Source organism: Phocoena sinus, chromosome 20 (genome assembly GCF_008692025.1).
Source record: "Phocoena sinus isolate mPhoSin1 chromosome 20, mPhoSin1.pri, whole genome shotgun sequence".
Taxonomy (NCBI): Eukaryota; Metazoa; Chordata; class Mammalia; order Artiodactyla; family Phocoenidae; genus Phocoena; species Phocoena sinus.
The window spans coordinates 46800436-46822421 of NC_045782.1; the positions used below are offsets into that span (position 1 = coordinate 46800436).

General features: G+C 59.7%; 4 protein-coding genes across 12 annotated transcripts; 2 read left to right on the forward strand and 2 right to left on the reverse strand.

Annotated features, from left to right (window-relative positions):
• Positions 1–258: 258 nt before the first annotated feature.
• Positions 259–7610, forward strand: PCYT2 (phosphate cytidylyltransferase 2, ethanolamine). 6 transcript variants are annotated; one of them, XM_032615767.1, is made up of 14 exons: positions 259–416; positions 2278–2366; positions 2933–3094; positions 3351–3417; positions 4081–4165; positions 4333–4377; positions 4614–4667; positions 5107–5245; positions 5500–5582; positions 5832–5909; positions 6087–6152; positions 6318–6383; positions 6656–6744; positions 6830–7610. In XM_032615767.1, the coding sequence occupies exons 1-14, from the start codon at positions 328–330 to the stop codon at positions 6939–6941; spliced, it is 1224 nt and encodes a 407-aa protein (XP_032471658.1). In that variant the 5' UTR covers positions 259–327; the 3' UTR covers positions 6942–7610. The 6 variants fall into 6 exon arrangements, with proteins under 6 accessions (XP_032471658.1, XP_032471654.1, XP_032471655.1 ...); XM_032615763.1 differs by lacking the exon at positions 4614–4667 and having other exon boundaries at positions 6686–6744; XM_032615764.1 differs by lacking the exon at positions 4614–4667 and having other exon boundaries at positions 5500–5528.
• A 2221-nt stretch (positions 7611–9831) lies between these two features.
• NPB (neuropeptide B) lies at positions 9832–10351 on the reverse strand. Its single transcript, XM_032617581.1, is given in 4 exon segments — positions 9832–10034; positions 10109–10155; positions 10158–10242; positions 10244–10351. Coding segments are annotated over 4 exon segments (369 nt in total). The 3' UTR covers positions 9832–9905.
• A 2628-nt stretch (positions 10352–12979) lies between these two features.
• Positions 12980–17836, reverse strand: ANAPC11 (anaphase promoting complex subunit 11). Of its 4 annotated transcripts, none has more exons than XM_032617636.1 (3): positions 17532–17553; positions 17076–17196; positions 12980–13331 (listed from the first exon to the last, which is right to left on the reverse strand). In XM_032617636.1, the coding sequence occupies exons 2-3, from the start codon at positions 17182–17184 to the stop codon at positions 13186–13188; spliced, it is 255 nt and encodes an 84-aa protein (XP_032473527.1). In that variant the 5' UTR covers positions 17185–17196; positions 17532–17553; the 3' UTR covers positions 12980–13185. The 4 variants fall into 4 exon arrangements, with proteins under 4 accessions (XP_032473527.1, XP_032473525.1, XP_032473524.1 ...); XM_032617634.1 differs by lacking the exon at positions 17532–17553 and adding an exon at positions 17703–17836 and having other exon boundaries at positions 12982–13331; XM_032617633.1 differs by lacking the exon at positions 17532–17553 and adding an exon at positions 17683–17810 and having other exon boundaries at positions 12982–13331.
• Positions 17826–21745, forward strand: ALYREF (Aly/REF export factor). The gene is made up of 6 exons (XM_032617632.1): positions 17826–18200; positions 18660–18791; positions 20258–20405; positions 20978–21041; positions 21136–21313; positions 21427–21745. Exons 1-6 carry the CDS (start codon positions 17964–17966, stop codon positions 21439–21441), a joined length of 774 nt encoding a protein of 257 aa, XP_032473523.1. The 5' UTR covers positions 17826–17963; the 3' UTR covers positions 21442–21745.
• The last annotated feature ends 241 nt before the right edge of the window (positions 21746–21986 follow it).

The window sequence follows — 21986 nt, forward strand, 5'->3', positions numbered from 1 at the left end:
GCGGTGGGTGGGAGCGGGCGCCTGGTGAGACTCCTGGAGGGGCGGATGCGCCCCACGTGGTCCTGCCCCAACCGCCGCTGCAGGTGGGAGCTGAGGGCTGGTGGGCGCAGGTTATTGGCCGGGAGTGGAGGGGCGGGGCCCGGCCCGGGCGGGGCTCGCCATTGGCCGCGCGAGGGAGGTGAGGGGGCGGGGCTCCGCGCGCGGGGCGGGGCGGGGCTCGGCATTGGCTGTGAGAGGCGGGTGAGGCCCGCGTGACGGCGCGTGCGTGCGCGAGCTGCGGCGGCTGGGAGTGGGGAGCCGGCCGTGCCGCGCCGCCGGTTCGGGGCCATGATCCGGAACGGGCACGGGGAGGCAGGCGGCGCCGAGCGGCCGGGCCCAGGGGGCAGGCGTGCCGTGCGGGTGTGGTGCGACGGCTGGTGAGCGCGGTGGGGGGCGGGGGGCACGGGCGGGGCCGCGGTGACAGCTGTGGTCTCTTTCGCTGGGGTCGGGCGGCCGGCTAGTGCGGGGCGGGCGGCGCCTCGGCCGCGTAGGACGCCTGGAACCCGGGTCACCGCGTCGCCGCGGGCAGCGCGGCTGAGGGTTGCTGGAGTCTTTCTGCGGATCCCTACATGAGCGCCTTCCCCGGACGCTCCTTCTCTCACGTTTGCCTTTAAGCCGGAGACCCAGCCAGGCTGTCCCACCTGCCTAACTCGTGCACGATAGTGGCCAAAGTTGCGTGTCTAACCTTGATGACTTTAATCATTTCAGTGCCCTAGGAGCTCTTTTTGTCCGAAGGAGCCGTGCACCCAAAATGTCTTCCCAGAGTTCTCCTTGTCCGGCTCCCAGCTTGCCGGCACAAAACCAGGAAGGTTCTCCTAGGTATCTGGGCAAGCGTCAGCGCAGGCATTGCCCGATCTGCGTAAGACCCTAATGAAGCCCCCAGGCTCCTGGGTCCATCTGAGGAGGGCTACAGTGCCGAACTGTCCTCTTTTCTGGCAAGCCAGATAGCTGGAGTGGTGTTGAGATAGGTTTGAGGCCGTCAGCAGACAGGAGGAAAGTGAACCTCTAGTGATAAGTTGACGACTTGGATGCTTCCTCAGACCTTATTTGATGGAAGCAGAGAAAGAAAAACATCTGGCTAGCCCAGGGCTTCAGCGGCCAGCAAGTGGGGCTGCCATACTCCTGGGCCTGCACCTGAGTCACCTTGTGGAGGGGGCGTGGCTTCCTGTCCGTTGACTCTGACCTTGGCCCTGACCAGGCCTGGCCCCTGCCCCAGCAGGCCACAGCCACAGGCCACAGTGACTGGGATACAGCCTGGACCCAGGTCCACCCTGCATTCTGTGCCATGCACCCTCCTTCTGCCCAGCCTGTCCAGTGGGCACAAGGGCCTGCCAGGCTCCTGAATTTGGACTTCCCTCTTCCCTTAGCCCGGAACCAGAGCCCTGTGCCCCACAGGGTTGTCTGCTGGGGCCTGATGTGCTGGGGTGGGGCTAGCAGGTGGCGCTGAGTAGAATGGTTTTGTACACCTGGGTCACCTCGAGAAGCAGGGACAGCTCCACCTACTCAGAGGGCAATACAAGGCTGGGAAGAAGCAGAGTGAGAATGAGGGCCCACCTCAGGGCCCACAGAGAAGTGGATGTCCCCTCCGCCACACATGGCAACCCGAGTGGAGCTGTGGTGCTGTGTGTGGCCTTCAGCTGAGAGTTCACTCTTAACCAGGCCTGGATTTGAGAATGAAAGCTCTAGTACCAGGTGACGGGGAGGTGGTTGTTGGCCCCAGAGAGCAAAGCTTCACTGAGTTTCCAGAGGCCTTGGGGAGCAGGCAGGATTTCTAAAGCCAGTGACTGCCCTTGTTCATTGGCTGGACTTTGTTTCGTGTTGGCCCCCGGGACTGTCTGGCTGTTTCGCGGTTGTACAGAGCCCAGTCCACCCCTGAACTAACATTGCCTTCTATTACCTTTCAGAGGGACTGCCCATGACAGTTTGTATTTGGGAAGGGGAGGGGCTGAGGGCAGAGTGCTGTCCCAGGTGTGGGGAGCAGGGGCTGTTCTGTGCACTCACCAGCCCTCAGGTCTGCCAGGCCTTGTCCCCAGGCACAGCCATGCTCGCTCAGACTGACCTTGAGCCCAGGGGCCAGTAATGTGGAGAGCTGAGCACCCCGCCCCTCTGAAAGCCCAGGCCCAACCGGACCCTGGGACCAGTTCCTCATGGTGGCTTCTCAGAGGGCTTCCTAAGGATACTGCAGAGGAGCAAGACTGCACCCCCAACACTGGGATGATGGCCCTGCCCTCTCCACAGCTATGACATGGTACATTATGGCCACTCCAACCAGCTGCGCCAGGCACGGGCCATGGGTGACCACCTCATCGTGGGTGTACACACTGACGGTAAGCCGAGCTGCCAGGCCCACCCTCCTCCCCCACGGCCGTGACAGACGCCACAGGTCCCCGTGGTGGGTAGGGCCAGGCCCAGCCGTCCTCCCCAGAAGTGCAGCTCCACAGGCTCGCCCCAACCCCGGCCCGGGCCAAGCCATCCAGAGCTTTCCCGTCTTGCATCCTGTCGTGAGCTTGGGGGGCAGGGGTGGTCCAGTGGATCAGTCCAGGTATGCCGCCCACTTCCTACCGCCTTCCTGGTTCCCAGGGCCTTAGAGGACAGAGCACCCAGCCATCAAAAGGGAACCCCGGACCGTACCTGGAAGTCTGGTTGGCTGGGGGTGAGGGGCGTGCATCCGCAGCGCCTGTACCGGCTCCCAGAGGACAGAGCAGGGCTGCTCCTTGTGGTCCTGCCTCGTGGGCTGAGGGCCCAATGAGAGACAGCCTCCCACCGTGAGCCCTCATGTGGCCGCAGACCCAGCTCGATTCTGGGAGGGGACTTCTGAGGAGGAGCCAGTGAGCCTGTGGCCAGCCTTCCAGGGGTCACCCACCTTGTTCTTTGCCCTCTTCTCTCTCCCTAGAGGAGATCGCCAAGCACAAGGGGCCCCCGGTGTTCACTCAGGAGGAAAGATACAAGATGGTGCAGGCCATCAAGTGGGTGGACGAGGTGGTGCCAGCAGCCCCCTACGTCACCACGCTGGAGACGCTGGACAAGTACAGCTGCGACTTCTGCGTCCACGGCAGTGAGTCAGCAGGGCAGAGCCCCCGGGGCAGGGGAATTGGGCAGCTCCAGACCTGACCATCAGAGGGGCGTCCGGAGGTGCCGGCCTCCTCACACTTTGGGGAGCACAGAGCTTTTGAGGGTCTGAGGAAGCTCTGGGTCCTTCCCCAGAAAGGAGCGCATGCACACCAGGGCAGGCCTGGAGCCAGGGTATGGGCCTGGAGGTCTTCATGGCTTTGGGTTAAGATCCTTGTTCTTGTGTGCGTGTCACCCCTTAGATGATATCACGCTGACTGTAGATGGCCGGGATACCTACGAGGAAGTGAAGCAGGCTGGGAGGTACAGGTAAGCTCTACTTGCTGAGTGCCCCGCTTTTCGAGGAGCGGGGCTCCCAGCTCCCATCGAGCTCCTTCTGCCTGTGAGGGCAGCGTCCGGGCCGCAGCCTGTTTCTCGTGGCCTGGACTGGAGCTGGGGGTGCCATACATCTGCATCGCCCAGTACGGTAGCCACTGGCCACGGGCAGCTGCTAAGCAGGGGAAACGTGGGGTATGACTGGGGAGCTGGCTTTTGTTTAAGTCACTTTAATTGAAAAGGCCAGTGTGGCCAGCAGCTCGAATGGGGCAGTGAAGCCTGGGGTTCCCTTGGCAGGGAGTGTGTGATGAGGCAGGACTTGGGCGTCAGTGGACAAAACAGGACCAGAGCCACTCTGTATGGCCTGCTCACCCCGACACTGCAAACTTGGGGCTTAGTGACAGCGTTCTGTCCAGTCATTTCCTTTGGTTGATAAAATCTCAGTGGTCTCTCCACTCTCCTGGTCTTGGTTTTTTGTTGTGGCTGAGAGTGGCGAGGAGGTGCCCGGGTCTGTGCACAGCATGGCTGGGGGCTGGACCACGGTAGACTCAGCCACAAGCAGAGTTGCCCTTAGGTGGGGCAACTTAGGTGCCCATAGGAGGTGCAGCCTTGCAGGTGTGTCCCAGGAGAGAGCCCCACCCCCAACTCCTTTCCCAGAGAATGCAAGCGCACCCAGGGGGTGTCCACCACAGACCTCGTGGGCCGCATGCTGCTTGTGACCAAGGCCCATCACAGCAGCCAGGTGAGTCCTGGGGCCAGAGCGGAATCCCCGAGGTCCCAGAGCTGGGAGGGAGGGATCGCCTACCCCACCCTTGCCCCTCAGTGGGCACTAGGACAGCAAGCTTCGGTGTCCTGGGGTTGGTTGCGTCTGGAGGGCAAGGTCCCTCAACCCCCTGCCCTTCCGTGCAGGAGATGTCCTCCGAGTACCGGGAGTACGCAGACAGCTTTGGCAAGGTGAGTGCCGCCTGTGCTGTCCGGGCCGCTGCCCAACCCCCAGGCCACCCCTGGGGAAAGGCTGGCCTGGAGCCTTGCCCTCTACCCTGCTCCCTGCTTTCTGGACACTGACCGGGTACTGACCGCCGGTCTTGCTGGCTGGCCGGTCCCAGCGGCCACTGCATGGAGGAGAAGTGAGGACTGCCCGCGTACGAGGGGTCTCTAACCAGGTGGCCTGGTCCTCTCTTCCTCTGTAGCTCTCTCACCCGACACCCTCCAGGGAGACACTTTCCTCAGGAGGCTCCTCCCAGGTGACCAGACGGTGGCCTCAGGGTGCCAGGTCCCCACGAGGGCCATGTCCGCTGGCCTCTTCCTAGCGGGTTCGTTGCCAGGCCAAGGTGGTGTTGGCTGCAGTGCCTGCTGTGGCCATGGGACAGAACTCCAGTCCCACCGGCCGTAGTGGCCCCGCCCAGCCTGGTTGTGGTGTGAACCAGGCACCTGCCAGCCAGCCCTCGGCATCCCTGCCTGAGATGTCTGCCTGGAAACAACAGCAGAGCGACAAGCGAGTGGCAGGCTGTGGCTAGGGGTTTGGAGTCCCGGCCTATAGCCCCCATGCCTGCCCCCGCCATCTCACACCTGTGCCGCCCAGAGCAGACTGACAGGCGGATGCGGGCAGGCCCAAGGATGGGCACAGGCAAGGGACGTGCCTGCGAGGCCTCTGTCGCTGACCAGGTTGTTCTCGGCTTACAGTGTCCTGGGGGGCGGAACCCTTGGACGGGGGTGTCCCAGTTTTTACAGACATCCCAGAAGATCATCCAGTTTGCTTCGGGGAAGGAGCCCCAGCCAGGGGAGACGGTCATTTATGTGGCTGGTGCTTTTGACCTGTTCCGTATCCTCTGGGACTGGGTCGGGGGTTGTCCCTGCCCCAGGCCTTTTCTGTGCATTTCCACATCTGCCCCAGTGGGCTGTGGGGGCTAGAGGGGCCTCCCTGACTCCCGAAGGCCCAGGATTGCAGTGGGGTGCAGGGGCACCACTATCAGCATGGAGAGGCTCGAGCAGGTGGGTGGGAAGGTACCTGTCTGAGCCCCTGCTTCTGTGGGCAGCTGCTCCTCGTTGGTTCCTCAGTCCTTAACCTGGGCACAGACATCGGGCACGTGGACTTCCTGGAGAAGGTACATGGCCTGGCGGAGAGGCCCTACATCATCGCCGGCTTGCACTTTGACCAGGTCTCACCCCGGGCAGCCGGTAGCGTGGGGGCTCTGGAGGGGCTCCTAGGGTTGGGGTTGGGCACAGGCGAGGCAGAGGTGGCAAGCTTGGGCCTCTTCCCAGGGAGAAGCCCAGGGAGAGCCTGCCATCGAGGGCTTCCCCACACTGGCAGACGCCCCACGAGGGATTGTTGGGAGGGAGCACGGCCTCACTCCCACCCCAGCCCACCCCTGAGGTCACCAGCTGACCCAACCTTGTTCTGGCTCTAGGAGGTCAACCACTACAAGGGGAAGAACTACCCCATCATGAACCTGCATGAGCGGACCCTGAGCGTGCTGGCCTGCAGGGTGAGTGCAGGCGGGCAGGTGGCAGGCCCAGTGGCGTCTCCTTCCAAGGCTGGAGCTGCTTCTCCGCAGGACCCTCCCCGGGGTACAGGAGTCTGGGGCTTCACCATGCTGCCTCTCAGCCCCTACCCCATAGCCTGGTGAGGCCCATCTAACCAGCTGTGCTCCCTTTCTGCCCAGTATGTGTCCGAAGTGGTGATTGGGGCCCCGTACTCGGTCACAGCAGAGCTCCTGGATCACTTCAAGGTGAGGACGGGGCTCCTGGTGGGCGGCTTCCAGGGAGGGTCTTGACTGAGTGGCACCAGGCCAGCTCTCTGAGCCCAGGCTGCTTCCCTGGAGAGGGCCTTCTCGGGGCAGGGGACCATGGGGGGAGATGCTGGGAGGGCGCCCTGACCCCCACCTCCTCCCCAGGTGGACCTGGTGTGTCATGGGAAGACAGAAATCATGCCTGACAAGGATGGCTCCGACCCATATGAGGTGGGTCATGCTGGGCCCTCGACAGACATGAGGTGGCCACTGTCTGATGCTTCCCAGCCACCTAACGCCCCCGCACCTCATCATGCCTGTCTGGGAAATGGGCGGGATGACAGCTGCCACGCTGATGGCCTCACGGCTTAAGGAGGCAGGTTGCTAACGGGTGGGAATAACTGCCCCCGCCACAGTGGGGTGGGAACTCTCTGAGCCAGGGCAGCAGGGCAGTCTTGGGGTCCAAAGGAGGGCTCTCACCTCCTCCTCCTCCTGGCCTCCAGGAGCCCAAAAGAAGGGGTATTTTCTCTCAGATCGACAGTGGGAATGACCTCACCACGGATCTCATTGTCCAGCGCATCATCAAGAACAGGTGAGTCTCAGCCAGGCTGCTGGGGGCACTGGAAGCCGCTGAGGCTTGGGTATGGGTGCACCACTCACCCCCACCTGGCCCCCAGGCTGGAGTACGAGGCCCGGAACCAGAAGAAGGAGGCCAAGGAGCTGGCCTTCCTGGAGGCCATGAGGCAGCAGGAGGTGCGGCCCGAGAGGGAGAGCGACTTTGACTTCTGACCAGAGGGGAGAGGTCGCCAAGGGCCCTCCGAGTGCTGGCCATGTCCCAGCCCTGCCTCGAGAGCTTGGCTCGGTTTTTAACAAAGCTGCGGTGCCCTCCTTTCCAACCACCTGGCCATGGAAGGGCTGGTGTGGAGGACACTGCCTTTCACCCTGCCTGTGAGGTGTCCGTCTTGCAGCAGGCCCTCCTGCCCTTCCTGCCGAGCTGCACAGTGAGGGGACCCAGCACAGTGGAGCAGCCCAACAGGCAGGATGAGCAGGGGGCACCTTCAACAGAGGGGTGCCACCCTGCGTGCCCAGAAAGGCCCAGTTTCCATCCTTCTGGCTTCGCTGCTGCTCTCCATTCTGCCCCCAGGAAGCTCCTGCAGACCCTGGATGCCCCCCACCGCCCAGCTCGAGGCCGTGGCCTTCCTGCCCGCCCGGCCTCCGTGGGAGCCAGCTTCAGGGAGCAGTGACCCAGGGCCCCCGCCCCCTTTCCTCCTCAGAGTGCAGACCATGCCACCTCCCACATGAGCGGCCTCTGCCCTGCAGTGTGTCCCTGGCGCCCCGGGGCCTGTCGCCCGGACGCTGCACCCCCTGCTTCCCGGGCCAGCCTCCCCACAGACTGTTCTCGGTTTTGTACCTGACCAGCTGGTGTGCAACCAAATAAACCTGCTAGGAGGTGCTCTGCCTCAGGCTCTCAACCCTGCAGGGCAGGACCAGGAAACCCACCACCTTGGCCGTGCTCCCCGCTGCCCACCCAGCAAGGAGGGGGCCAGCAGGCAGCATGACGGCAGCAAGGAACCCCCCAGATCTGGGCCCCCAGACACCTCCAGCTGCCTCCCACGTGGCAGGCGACAAAAAAAGGGGAGGGAGGCAAGGACCAACAGAGTACCTTTAGCCCCAGGGTCTGTCATGGGGAAAATGAGAGGCGGACACCCCGTGGCCCACATAGAGCTACCTGATCCAGGAAGGAATTAGGGGCTGCTCCCTGGCCCAATCCACAGAATCTCAGGGTCTTCTGCACCCAAGTCAGGGTACACTTGGAGTAGTGCAGTGGCTGCAGGGTGCTGACCCAGGTCACCTCTTGATGGGGTGGGGGGAACAGTGGCAGTGGTTTATGGCTCTGTGGTGTTCAAGAGTGAGGACTGTGATGTTTTCTCAGTCCTCTGCCAGTTTCCTCCAGAATGGCCTCTGCCCTGTGCTGCTGAGCCAGATGGGGCTGGAGTACCCTGTGGCCCGGCCCCATGGGAGCCCCTGGCCAGCGGTCACTCCTTCTGGAAGGTGGGCCTGTCCTTTCTTTTGGTCCTTAAGGTCCAGCCTAGAACCCGTGCAGGAAGCTGCAGTGGGGGACTACAGTGCACGCACCCTGGCCGGGCAGCTGCTGCCTTGCTTCCTTTGTTCCCTCCTCGAGTGGGGGGAGCTCACTAAGCTGTGAGAGGCACAGGGCCCTCCCTGCACCCCCACCCCACCTGGGCCCCCAATTTCAGGAGCCCGGTGATGCCAGACTTTCCCACGCTCAGATCCCTGGGCGGTAGGGATCAGCCAGTCTCTTGTAGACTGATGTAAGTGTGGGACACAGGAGAGGCCGGAGGGTTCCTCTTGAGACTGGAGTCAGCCCTAGGCCTGCTGAGAACCCCCTGCTGGGTGGCACCGCAAGGTAAGGACTGGGGAACAGTCCCCAGCAGCAGTCAGGAAGCCCCAGGTGAGCCACGCATGGTTGGAGGAGACTCAGGGCCTGGGGGTCCAGGAAGTGGGCTCCTCCAGAGACTGGTCCACCCAGGTGCAGCAGGATTGTGGGTCCCACCCCCAGCCTAAGTGGAGGGCCGGTAGGTCCAGCTGGCAAGGCCCCATGGGGGTGGGGGACACCACTGAGACAGGCTGCAGACCTCTGGGACCAGGGCTCAGGCCAAGGACTCAAGTCAACTTCATTGGGGGTGGGGAGGGCAAATCAACCTGCTAAGATGCCCACGAGTGAATTAGGGAATTAGCCTGAGTGTGAGGTGGGGGGAGGCTGGCACAAGGCAGCTGTGCTCAGGAGCTTTGGCCCTACACAGTCCCTCCCTCTTCAAGGTGGGGCAGCACCCATTGCTTTGGGGATATCTGCTTCCCTGTGGGTCTAGGGAGGGCTGAACAAAGAGTTCCTAGGCCTGGGAGGAGCCAGCTGCCTGACGTCAGATTCAGGATTCAGCTGCGGTGGTGCCCAGCTTTGTCATCCCCCTGGTGCAGCCCCTCCTGGTCCTGGAGCTGCACATCTGGCTGCTTTCCCACTCCTGCTGGGCCCAGCCTATTCATTAATTCACTTGGCACAAGTATTGTCCTGTGCTGTGTACTTTGAGGAATTTTGGGGGGCTCCAAGAAGAGTGACCCCAGAGCTGCCCCTCTGGTAAGGGAGATCTTTGGTCTCAAGAAACCTAGGATTTGAGGCAGGAGGGCCTCCCGGTGTGGAGTGTTCAGGGGAAGCTTTTATAAGGCAGGACATTTGAGCTGGCCTAATAGACTTGATGGCTAGTGGGCGACCCAGGCACCACCTCCTAGGAGGATCCAGGAGCTGCGTGGACAAAGGCAGGGAGGTGTCAGGTAGGGGCTGGAGGTGGGGGACGTGGAGAGCAGCCTTGCAGAGCCAGATGTGGGGCTCCAGAAGATGTCTGGGGCTGATACAGCTGGAGGCCCAGCAGCATTTTGCCAGCAGTGGGGCTTGGGAGCTCCTCTGCAGGTGTTTCCGTGAAGCCTGTTGGCCTGAGGGCCCTAGTTGCTGTCTGTGCTCCTAGGTGGCCAGAGTCCGGTTTGGAGATTCACAGGTACTTGCCCACTCCGTCTGCTGGGCCACCCGCCCCCCTGGAGGCTGCGAGTCTCATTTATTCATTAAGCCATTTACTATGGGGATGGGTGGGCGGTACTGGGTGCCATCTGGTGCCAGGGAAAGGGCAGGCTCCAGGGTGTGCCCGCGGGAGCCAGGCCAGGTCCACGTTCCGGGATCGGGCTTCACGTGCTGCGATAGTCCGCGGCGCGGAGTGACAGGAAGACGTCGGCCTTGCACTGGAACATGGCTCGGCCGTCGGGGAGCCGCTCGCAGCTCTGCAGGTTCCGGGTAACGTCCTCGACGCACACGGCCTGGGGGCGGGGGGAAGAGGAGGGGGCGTCCGCACCCCTCCAGCGCCCCGCACCCTCCAGCGCCCAGTACTCACGAGGCTCCGCAGGCTGGGGCGCAGCTCCGGGAAAGGCGCCAGCCCGTCCCGGGGGTCCCGTGCTCACGAGGGGGCTCGCGCCGCGCGCACGGCGACCTGCGGAAGCCGGACAACAGGCCCGCGGCGCAACCCACGGGAGTAGTGGACCGGCCCCGCCGCCTGCTTGTACCACGCGAGGCCGGGGGGCGCCAGCAGCAGGCACAGCGCCAAGGCGGCGGCCACCAGCATCACGAGCCCGGCCATGGGGACGCGGGCGGCGGCGGGCGGCGGGTCGCGAAACAGCAGCACCGGCGCCTTATATCTGCGGCTGGGCGGGGCGAGGTGCGAGGGCGGACGCCGGGACGCAAGGGCCTCCCCATCCCAGAGGGAGAAGCCCCATGGGGTCAGCGCCTATTGGGCACAGCGGCGCGCTGGAGGAACAGATGGTCGAGAGCTTGGTGGTGATGAGACGCCCCCTTCTCCCCCACCCCGGCCCACCTCCCCGTTTCTGACCCTGCCTGCTCTTACTGGGAGGCGGCCCCCAGGCCACTCCCACCAACCTTGGTCCTTCCTGGGTCTGGCCTCAGTGGGAGCGGGGGCAGCAGTGCTGCACTGAACCCTCAACCAGTCCGATGGCGCCCCAGCCCCGAGTTACCCCCGGAGGTCCCCAGCACTCATGAGGCTGGAGAGAGAGCCACTGACTGCACTGTGACCAGGGGACAAACAAGCAGTTCCCACCCTAAAGGGGAACTGACCAGACGACAAGGGCTTCTTGAGGAGGCACGGAAGTCTGGGAGGGCCTGGGGGCAGAAGTCAGTTTCAACAACTGGTCTGGTCCTCAGAGCTGATGGCAGGACAGGCAGAATGGCTCACAGGAGAGATGAGGGGAAGCCAGGGGAGAGCATTTGCAAAGGCAGGTGCTGTGATCCTGTGCCACCACGGCGGAGAGGGAGCTGAGGTTATGGGATCCTGAGGACCTGGTGTGGCCCCTGAGCTTCCCGGGAGAGGGCAGATGGCTGGACTCTGGGTGTGTGCAGGGCCTGGCAGGCAGCTGTGTGTCCAGCTCAAGGGGACCAAGCAGGCCCTGGGAGGACTGGGCTGGAACCCAGGAAAGAGTGGAGAGGAGCCCACCTGGCAGGGAAGGGCCAGTGGCCTGCCAGGAGGACCATGTGACCTGTGGCAAGCTGTGGACCCCTCTGGGGTGAGTGCACCTGTCCCAGTGCAAGAAGGCTAAAAGCCTGGAGGCTGGGCTCAGGGTCTGGCACCCCAGGCATGTGGGTACTTCCTGTCACAGGAGAGCATTCCCCAGGGAAGGAAGGACCTCAGGGAGGGGAGGCGGACTGGGGGTAGGCCAGGCCCCGCAATGGGACCCCTCTACAGTTGCCACAGCCCACTTCTCAGTGAGGGCTGGTCCTCCTACTGGTCTGTGAGCTCCTTGGTGACCCTGGATCCAGACAGTGTAGACAGGCCCCTAGAGTAGAGCTGCTGCCTAGAAACTGGCAGCTAAGTAGGAGCACCCAAGAGGCTGAACCCAAGGGTCCAAGATGGAGGGCACACAGCAGGCCACGTCAGCCATTAGGCTTGCTCAGCCGCCCGTCCTCCTGCTCACACTTTCCAAACATCCTGGCCACGTGCCTTCCCAGGACAGACACCAGCACAAGGGCCCTGGCAGTTGGGTTTCTGGGCAAGGAGCACATGGCCTCCAGGTTCTGTGAGGGCTTCCTTTCCTCTGGGCACAATGTTCAGATGGGAAGCATGGTACCACATGGGTGACCATGCACTGCCCAGTCTTCTCGCCTGGGGACTGGGGACAGGTAAAGTAGCATAAAGGTGCTCAGCAACCAGCTACAGGACAGTGGCCCTGAGGGGGGAGGTCACTGAGAATAGACTGGAAGGAGCCAGTGCTCACAAGACATGCAGCCTGCAGCGGTCTCCACCCAGAAGCTGCACAAGACCATTAGGTCTGGGACCGCTGCCCCCCAGGGGCCACCACCCCATGGGAGCTGTGGTGGAACAGAAGAGCTCAAAGATGGCCCAACGGCTGTCCTTCCCTAGGAAGGGAGACCCTCAGACACCTGCAGACACATCCTAACGTCAAGGACATCACCCCTGACAAGGAGCTAGCTTTCAGTTGGAGCAGGGGAGAAAGGGATCAAGAAAACCCATCACAGGGCTTCCCTGGTGGCGCAGTGGTTAAGAATCCGCCTACCAATGTAGAGGATATGGGTTCGAGCCCTGGTCTGGGAAGATCCCACATGCCACGGAGCAACTAAGCCCGTGTGCCACAACTACTGAGCCTGTGCTCTAGAGCCCGTGAGCCACAACTACTGAGCCCACGTGCCACAACTACTGAAGCCCGCGTGCCTAGAGCCCGTGCTCCACAACAAGAGAAGCTGCCGCATTGAGAAGCCCATGCACCGCAATGAAGAGTAGCCCCTGCTCGCCACAACTAGAGAAAGCCCGCGCACAGCAACAAAGACCCAACGCAGCCAAAAAAAAATAAATAAATAAATAAATTTATAAAAAAAAAAAAAAAAAAAAAGAAAACCCATCACAGCTGCCTCAGCAGAGCCGGTTCGGCACCACCAGCACCTGCTCGGGGGGGCCCACCGGCAGGAGGAACCAACGCAGTGGCCACCAGCTGTGTCCTGCCAGGGTCCTAACGACCAGCCTGAAGAGTGGTCCCCAGGCCTCCCCGCACGGCTAGGCCCTTCCAGCCGCTGAGCCTGTCCCTCCTACCCTGGCTCCTCCGGCCGATCCCAAGCTCCTCCTCCTCCAGGGGATGTGACTCAGGGCCTCGCGGAAACACATCGAGATGTTTATTCATGAGAGTTTTCATTTCGGCGCACACCAAGACAGCCTCAGCACCTAGTAAACAAGCAACGGGAGGCCTCTGGCCAGGCTCATGCGGTTTAATAAGCTTTACTTATTGGATAAAAGTGTCAATGTTGTGATGGAAAAAAACAAACGCAGCTCCAGTCCTCGTTTCAACCCTGTCACAGCCCAAAGGGGACTGTCCCAGTGGAGACCATGGCCACCCAGAGCTGATGTGGGGGTGGGGCCGTCTCAGGGCGAGGGGGGAGTAGGGCAGTGCGGCCTCACTCCTTGAACTTCCACTCCTGGCGGCACATGGGGCAGTGCTGCTGCACCTGCTGCGCGTTGAGCCACTTGAGGATGCAGTGCATGTGGAAGCAGTGCGAGCACTGGCCCCACACCAGCGGGCAGTCGTCACCTGGCACCTTGCCTGCGGGTGGGATGAGAGGACTAGTGAGTCACAGAGCTCGGGACAAGCCAGGTGGGGGACGTGCACCCAGGGTGGCCTTGTGTCTCAGAGAGGACAGGTTTCAGGAGTGAAACCACAGATTCTGTCGTGCAGCTGCCCCAGGTAAACATCTGCAAAGCCCACCCAGGCTGCTCCTGCCTCCACTCTCCCCTCGCAAGGGGGAGCAGCTCAGGGAGCTCAGCGGCAGGAAGAGCTCTGGCCTCCCAGGGGCTGGGCCCATCTGCAGACACACCACAGCTCTGCCACTATCACCTGGCACCTGTGATGCCAAGAAGGTTACATCAGTGTGTCAAGGAGCCTGCAGAGGTGACCCGCCTCTGAGCGGTGAACTATTCCTCTTGATCAAGGTGAGGTGGGCTGGGGCCTTGGGACCTAGATGGCTCCTTCCTTAGGCAGCAGGGACCCAGTGCAGTACCAGGGAGTGGGCTGGGGACACTGAGGTGCTCATGGCCCAGGCTGGTGGCAGCTGGGAGTGATACAGCACTACCTTCCATTTCCTTTCCATTTCTAGCCTAAAAGGATCCTACCTCCAAGGGCCAGGGCACCTGCTGCTGGCACTCCACCCCACACACCTGAAAATGCTACCTCTGTGGAGAGGGCCTGGCACAGAGAGGACACGCTACACTGCCTGTCATCAAGAGAAACTAGCCTCTCTCTGATTTTCAAGAATCTAGAAAACCCCATCACGCAGCTGGTGCCAGTAGAGCACAATGGCCTCCCCCAGCCTCGAGTCAGGTCCCCACGGGCATTAAGGAGCTGCAGCTTGCTTCCTCCACCCTCTCTTAGGGGTGTCATTCCCCCAATCATTGCCCTGCGGGCCCTTCACGCCTATCAAACACGAGCTGTATCCAGATGTCACTAGCGCATAAACACGGTGGACCAGCCGGACAAGCCAGGGCGAACAGGGTACATCCTGTCCACGAAGTGGTTCCTAAGTGCAGGGCTGAACCCCTGTGACCACAGGGCTGGGCTGGTCACCTGTGGTCCTGGTCCACTCGACACCAAACACAGGGACAGTTGACTGTACGATGCGTTAAAGAGATAACACCATGGCTGAGCCACATGACAATGCCCTCAAAACCTCATGTAGCACCTGCTCCGAGCTGCACAAGGGGCTGGGAACCTGGCCTGTGCGCTCATCCAACCTCACGGTGCTCCCGCAGCCTCCGTCACCCGACCTGACAGACAGGAGGCCAGGGCCACGCAACTCACGAAGGCAGATGCCACTGCCTGAAGGGACCAGGAGGCTGGTATGGGTGCCAGGTCTTAAATATCCTTCAATGTCTGCTGAAAACATTCAGCTCCTTCCCAATTCGCAAGCAGCCCCTGCCCCACAGTGGTACCTAAACCCCACGGAGCCAGAAGGGATGGGCACTTCCATCTTTCTACTCTTTGGTTTGGGGCAGTGTTCCTCAATCTTTTAAAAAAATCCTTTCAATAACGAAACGCCACACCCTTTCTGAAACTTTTATGACAAAAAAAACAGAAAATAATTTACTTGGCAAATACAAAACGATCTAACTCACTCTGCTTCCCAGGCCAGGGGGGTGGGTGAGTAGGACTCTGTGCCAGGAACCCACAGGGTGTGACACCTGATTTATACTGGTTCCCACCCACCCAGGGTCTTTCCAACCTCAGCAGAACTATGCTTGGAATCACCCCTAACACATTAGTCCCTACAAACAGAGTCTGGAAGAGGGTGAGCAGGGGCCAGCCAGCCTATTGGTGGGGGTACCCAGCCATCCTGTCCGTTTGAGGCAGTGCTCCTGGAGGCAGCCCGCCGGGGCATCTGACAGCACAAGTGCAAGCCGACAGTGACTCATGCCAGTGCCGGTGGAATCTTCTTAACAAGACTTTCACTCCCAAAGCCCAGGGACGAGGAGCAGATTTATGACAGCCTGAGTCACTCTGGATTCTCCATAGGAGTTCCATTTCAGCAGAGAGAAACCCAGTGTCACTTGATCTGTATAGAAAGCGCCCTGGGCTAGCCAAACACTTTGCTCATTACAACTGGCTCACTCTAACCTCATAACCAGCAGGTCCAAAGTTCAGACTCTAAACCCCCTCTTCCTAGCAGCCAGCACACGTGAGCAAGCACCGCACACTGGGATGCGGCCCCTGGTGCCATCTCAGACACAAAGGCTCACTGGCCCACATTAGGCCGAGGGAATGGCCACATAAATGCTTCCGAGGACTTTTCTGTTCAGAGGTCACAATCTGCTGCTGAGGAAGTTGCAAGTACCTACCCACAGCCTGTGCTGTACCCTTAGGAAGGGTGGTTTTAAATGGATTAAACCAAGCCAGACCTTGTGCTTCTACTTTCCTTCCCTGTTATGTAAAACCTCATCAAGTAGAGCCAATCACTGATTTCCCAAGATTATATCCCACCTATTTGATTAAATCAGGATAGATTAGCCCCTGGGTGATGAGATTTCCTCTCAGGAGATGTAAAGATTAAGACTAAGATAAAATGATATTTGCACTACAATTCAATAATTTCAATTTCATGGTAAGAAGCAAAAACCTATGATTATTCCAATGCTCACAGCCCCACAGTGACAGGCCTGGTCACTGACTTCTCATCAGTCCCCAAGTCCCACTTCTCTCTTGGGACCACCCTTGTCCCCTAGGCAAAGCCTCAGATCCTTTCAGTTGGGTCTGACTAAAAACTAAATTCACTGGTGCAAAAATCTGCTTCTGACCCAAATATATAACCGAACACTTTCACTTCACAGAATACAGTGGGGACAAAGGAACAATGCAAAAGACACCACCAAGAAGAAATCTGATAAAACCTGAGCGCAGGCATTCTGCAAGACAACACTTTCTGAGATAATTAGATGTCTTTTTTAAAAAGAGAGAGAGAACTCGAAACAGAACTGCTCTAGATTAAGTAGTGGAGGAACAAAGTGATCACACCTTGGGTCCTGGCTCACACCACCCAATAATAAAAAGACATTTGGGGGGCTTCCCCGGTGGCGCAGTGGTTGAGAGTCCGCCTGCGGATGCAGGGGACATGGGTTCGTGCCCCGGTCTGGAGGATCCCACATGCCACGGAGCGGCTGGGCTTGTGAGCCATGGCCGCTGAGCCTGTGCTCCTCAACGGGAGAGGCCACAACAGTGAGAGGCCCGTGTACCGCAAAAAAAAAAAAAAAAAAAAAAAAGACATTTGGAAACAACTAAAGAAATCTGAATAAGGACTAGGAATGAGGGGCAACAGTAAGGAACTATCGTCATGTTATCTGATGTGACAACAGTGGTGGGTAAAAGTCAGCACTACATTTAGAGACGCAGCTGAAGTGAGTGGGGTGAGGCTTCACATCTAGCATTAACTTTAAAACATCTGGGCAAAAACAAATATGGACACATGTTACTCACTGCTCTATGTGCTGCATGGGGGATGACCTTATAACATTACGTTTTTGTGTTCGCTTGAGAATTTTCAAATAAAAGGTTTTAACACAACTTTTTGTTCCACGTGTCTCATAGCGACTTCCATCAGGATAGGAAGCTGTGCTCTTTTTCTTACAAAACTTTTGACGGGGTCTTTGTACAAATATGGGCCCAAATAGCCTGGCTTTTCTCTATTAACTTTTCCTGGGGAAAGGAAACCAAACCCTAGGGACGCTGTGCAGGTATTTCTAGGGACACGCCAAGGCCGGAGGGTAGGCAAAGCTCGAGAGAGAGCGGGCAGGGGGCACTCACAGTCCGGGCAACAGCCATTGAAGGCCATCCGGCAGATGCCGCAGTTCTCGTCGTTGGCCACCCAGAGCCAAGTGGCCACGCCGTTCCAGCACTTGATCTTCACCTTCATGGCGCGGGAAGCCTGCGGGGAGGAAAGAGACCACCAGGCTCCGTTGAGTATGCGGAGCTACAGCACTTGTGAGCCAAAGAAGGAGTGCCGCCCCGAGCCAGAAGGTCAGCGCAGGCAGGAGTCGCCGCCGAAGGGCAGCACAAGCTGTCTACAAGGGGGCTGGGGCTGGGACCGACTCCTCGGGAGACCGGGACGCTCAAGGCGTCTGGCAACACCGCACTTCTGCGCGGGCGTCCAGAGAAAGGCGCGTCGGATTCCGTTAACAATTGCAAAAACGTGCTCTGCGCAACTTCTGAAAGGGACACGACTGACGGGGTGAAAGATGGAGACCCACGCCCGCTCCCTACGAGGTCACGCCGTAACAACCCCGGGCCAAGTCGCGCGAGCCGCACCCGCTCCCCGCCGCGGGACTGGGGTGCGGGGTCTGGGTGCAGTGGGGGAGGGGCAAGGGAGGGTCGGCACGCCCGGCCCCGCCCCAACGGCCTCACCCACGCCGACCTAATCGCGCGCCGCCCCACCCGCTTTCAGTTGGCAGCGCCGGCGCCGCGCGGGAAGGTATGTAAACGACTGCGGCCGCGGCCCGGCAATTCTCAGCGGCGCCTGCCGAGCCCCTTGGCCCAGCGCGCACGCGCCGCCTCGCTCCTTGCCGACGCCTCCGACCCACAGCCAATCCACGGCCGCTCCGAGGACGCGGCACCGGAAAAACCCTCGCGGCGCAGGAAGTGACGTGCCGACGTGCTGACGCGCGGGCTCAAGCTGAGGCCGATTCCGCGCCCGCCATGGCCGACAAAATGGATATGTCTCTGGACGACATCATTAAACTGAACCGGAGCCAGCGAGGCGGCCGCGGCGGGGGCAGGGGCCGCGGCCGGGCCGGCTCCCAGGGCGGCCGCGGAGGCGGGGCGCAGGCCGCAGCGCGAGTGAACCGAGGCGGCGGACCCATTCGGAACCGGCCGGCCATCGCCCGCGGCGCGGCGGGCGGCGGCGGCAGAAACCGGCCGGCGCCCTACAGCAGGGTGAGTGCGGAGGCCGGGTGGCGGGCCGCGGCAGGGGAACGGGCCGGCGGCGCGGCGCCGGAGCGGGCAGCCAGCGGGCCAACCGGGCTGGGGGACGAGGGCGCCGGCCGGCCGAGCGGACGGGGAGGTCGCGCGCCGGCCGGGCTCCAAGGCGGAGACCCCGGCGGCCTTTGTCTTGGCTGGGCGCCCGGCCTCATGGCGCCGGGGGCCGAAGGGGCGTTGGCGCGACCGCCCGGGAGATGGGAAGTTAGGTGGAGGGAAGTGAAAAGTTGCGGGACGTGTGGCCCAGACGGTCGGCTGCGGCCTGGAGTGGGCGGGAAGCGGGGGCTGCGGGTCCCTCTACGCGCCTTCCTCCCTGCCGTGATGGGGGAGGGTCTTGCTATGGCCGGGAGGTCGAGGGCTAGCCCTGGAGTGAGACTCACAGGTCTCTTTCTGTTCTTATCTTTACTTTTTCTTTAGCCGAAACAACTTCCTGACAAATGGCAACATGACCTTTTCGATAGCGGTTTTGGGGGTGGTGCCGGCGTGGAGACCGGTGGGAAACTGCTGGTGTCAAATCTGGATTTTGGAGTGTCTGACGCTGATATTCAGGTAAGGGACTGGAGCTTCTCGGTGGGCAGGTCACCCCGCACGGAATTGATTGTGGTGTTTGGGACGTAGCCCTGAATCCCCACCCACCTTAGGACAGTGAGCCCTCCCAGGCACCCAAGGGCTAGCCACTGTGCCCTGTAAGGGGCTCCAGGAATGCAAAGGAGAGGTCAAGCTAGAGTTGAAAGTCTGACCAGTGGGTCAGTTTGTGCTGGAAGACAGGCCCCCAGCTTAGTCTGAGGACCCGCTGCTCTCCGTTACTAAGACGTGTTCGTTCTGTGGATGAAGGCCCTTTGCCTGAGCTTTTCTAACAGAAGCTTGGTTGAATGTGTGTCGTTTCTGTGTTATTGAAAAAACTAGGCTATTTGCCTTCTTTACTTTGTGCCTGTTTTAACGGTTTGTTGGGAGGAGAAAGCCTTTCATTTGTAGAACTGACAAAGCACAGAAGCAGGATGGTGCCAACATCACTTTGGCTCCATTTGCCTTAAGGCCTATGTCTTATATGGAATTTTGTTCCCTGTTTTATTCTCACTTATTTTCACTCCCTGGGTTTTGTTAGTGGCATGATTCTCAAACTCATCTTTGGTTGAAGCCTCCTTTTCTTCTTTCTTTTCTTTTTTTTTCTTTCTTTTTTTTCTTTGATTGAACCCCAAAGGCATTTAAATTTGCTTTCTATAATGATATCTTGGGGGTCAGTCCAGGAGATGGCTGGGTCAGGGTACTGGGCCTTCCTGGGTTCAATTTCCCAGAGCCCAGCCACTTTACCGTGGGAGGACAGAGCAAGGCCGGTGAGCACTCACAGTGTCTCAACACTTTTTTTAAGGTGGTTTCTGGCATCCACTGGAAACCGCTTTTGGTGAACTCCACTTCCCGCTGTGTGCCTGCGGCCGGAGTAGCCCCACACTCTGGGTTCCCTCTCCAACTCCCAGCCTGCCTGAGGTCAGGGCAGTTTCCATGGCAGCGCTTGACTTCAGGCTTTGCGGCAGGCTTGAGTAGGAGGAGAGGGAAAGGTGAGCCAGAATCTGCCCTGGGGGAGGGGCTGGGTCAGGGCTCCCAGTCAGCGGGCCCTTGGAGCTGGTCCACAAGTGGATAGAGCCCCTTGCTCTGTGATCTTGACCTTTGCTGCTTCTTGGCACAGTCCTTGGGTGTGTTGTAAATTTTCCTTTGTTGAAGAAGGTAGCGACTTAATTTTGTGCCCTTCACTGGTGGGCTTTGTGATCCTTTACCTGCATCGTGGTGCAGATGTCAGGTCCCCAAGTGGGCAGGAGCCCTCGGGCCCAGCTGCTCTTGGAAACTGTTGTCCCACCTGTCCCATCCCATACCCCAGACCCTACTACCACTGCCCTGCCCCCAACATGTATGTCTGCCTCCCAGGGAGATACCCCAAAGCAGTTCATACTTCCAGGGAGTGTCCCTGGGGCGCCAGAAGAAAAACTGCTTTGCTGATAACTGCTCTTTCTGACTCTCAGGAACTCTTTGCTGAATTTGGAACTCTGAAGAAGGCGGCTGTGCACTACGACCGATCCGGCCGCAGTTTAGGAACAGCTGATGTGCACTTTGAGCGGAAGGCAGATGCACTAAAAGCTATGAAACAGTACAACGGTGTCCCTTTGGATGGTGCGTTTGGGATTGGCCCAGAAAGGCTACAACACTGTAGCCAGTTTGTGGAGCCTGGGGCTGGCCCCAGCCCTGCAGGAGTAGGACCCCCTCTACCTGAGGACACTTTGCATTCGCCCCTTTGTCTCTCTCTTCCATTCTGCCACTTCTCATGCTGCCCCGTACATCTGGACCAACCTCTTGTGAACCCCCATCCAGCAAGCTACATTCCTCCCCTCCTTCAGCTCCTTCCGGAAGATTCACTTCTGTGAAGCCTTCTCAGCACCACCATAGTACACCTCTGAGTACCGGGCTGTAGTCATAAAGACAAAGGTACTTTTCCGCTTGTGAGCACCCCGAACACCTGACAGACACCCACCTACACTGAGTGAGAAGGAGCAAGGAGGCACTGGTGGGGCTGTCGTTGGCAACATTTTGTTCTCCCACCAGCATCTCCAGGCTGTTGCTCTTGTTCGGAGCACTGAGATGCACAGCGCCCCTTTCTAGTGCTTCCGTGGAGGCCAGGGTGTGTGCCGCCAGCAGGCCTCAGAGCCCTCTAACAGAAGCTGGTCCTCTTGTGTTCTCTGCCGCAGGCCGCCCCATGAACATTCAGCTCGTCACCTCACAGATTGACACACAGCGGAGACCTGCACAGAGGTGAGTTTGGGGCCTCTGGGTGGGGCTGCCTGTGGGTGTCCACTTACCCCGCAGACCTTTCCAGGCATGTGAGCAAGTTCCCTTTTTTTGCTAGCATAAACAGAGGCGGGATGACTAGAAACCGTGGTTCGGGAGGTTTTGGTGGTGGCGGTGGCACCCGGAGAGGCACCCGTGGAGGCAGCCGGGGCAGAGGCAGAGGAACCGGCAGGAGTTCAAAGCAGCAGCTTTCTGCAGAGGAATTGGATGCCCAGCTGGATGCTTATAATGCAAGAGTAAGTCCCAGAGGAAGACTGGGTGGGGGCCGGTCAAAGACCAACTGGAGGAGCGAGAACCTCTCTTTCTCTGTTTCTCATTTTGAGCGAGAACCTCTCTTTCTCTGTTTCAGATGGACACCAGTTAAACAGACTGGCAAATCCGTGCATGGACCAGGACCCGGAAGTCTCGTCCGTGCTCCCTGGTGGGAGGGGTGACAGACTGGGGCTGTGTGGCCAATGATGGATTTGTTTCTTTTATGTTTTAAAATAGGATTTAAAATTCATGTAAAGGTTTCTTTTTTTTTTTCTTTTCTTTTTTTTTTTTTTTTTTTAATTCTGAAACAGACCTGTTTTGTACTGAGTTATTTTTGGGATAAATTTTACTGGTTGTTGTTGTGGAGAAGGTGGTGTTTTCACCTTTGCCATAATAAAATAGAAATGTGTGTAGAACTGGAAGTGTTTAATTCATCTCACTCTTGGAGTCCTCACCTGGGCCAGAACTCTGGTGTGGTCTGGCGGGCAGGAGGGACACAGGATCTGAGGGGGAAATGGGGCAGGCCTGCCAGGCACGTGGCACTTGGCCTGCAGGTTGGAGTTAGTCCTGCAGGAGGATGGTGGCTGCCACTCTCCCATCTCTGTTCCCGCAGATCTGAACTCCTTTCTCTCCACCCCCAACCCCGGTAGGTGGGAG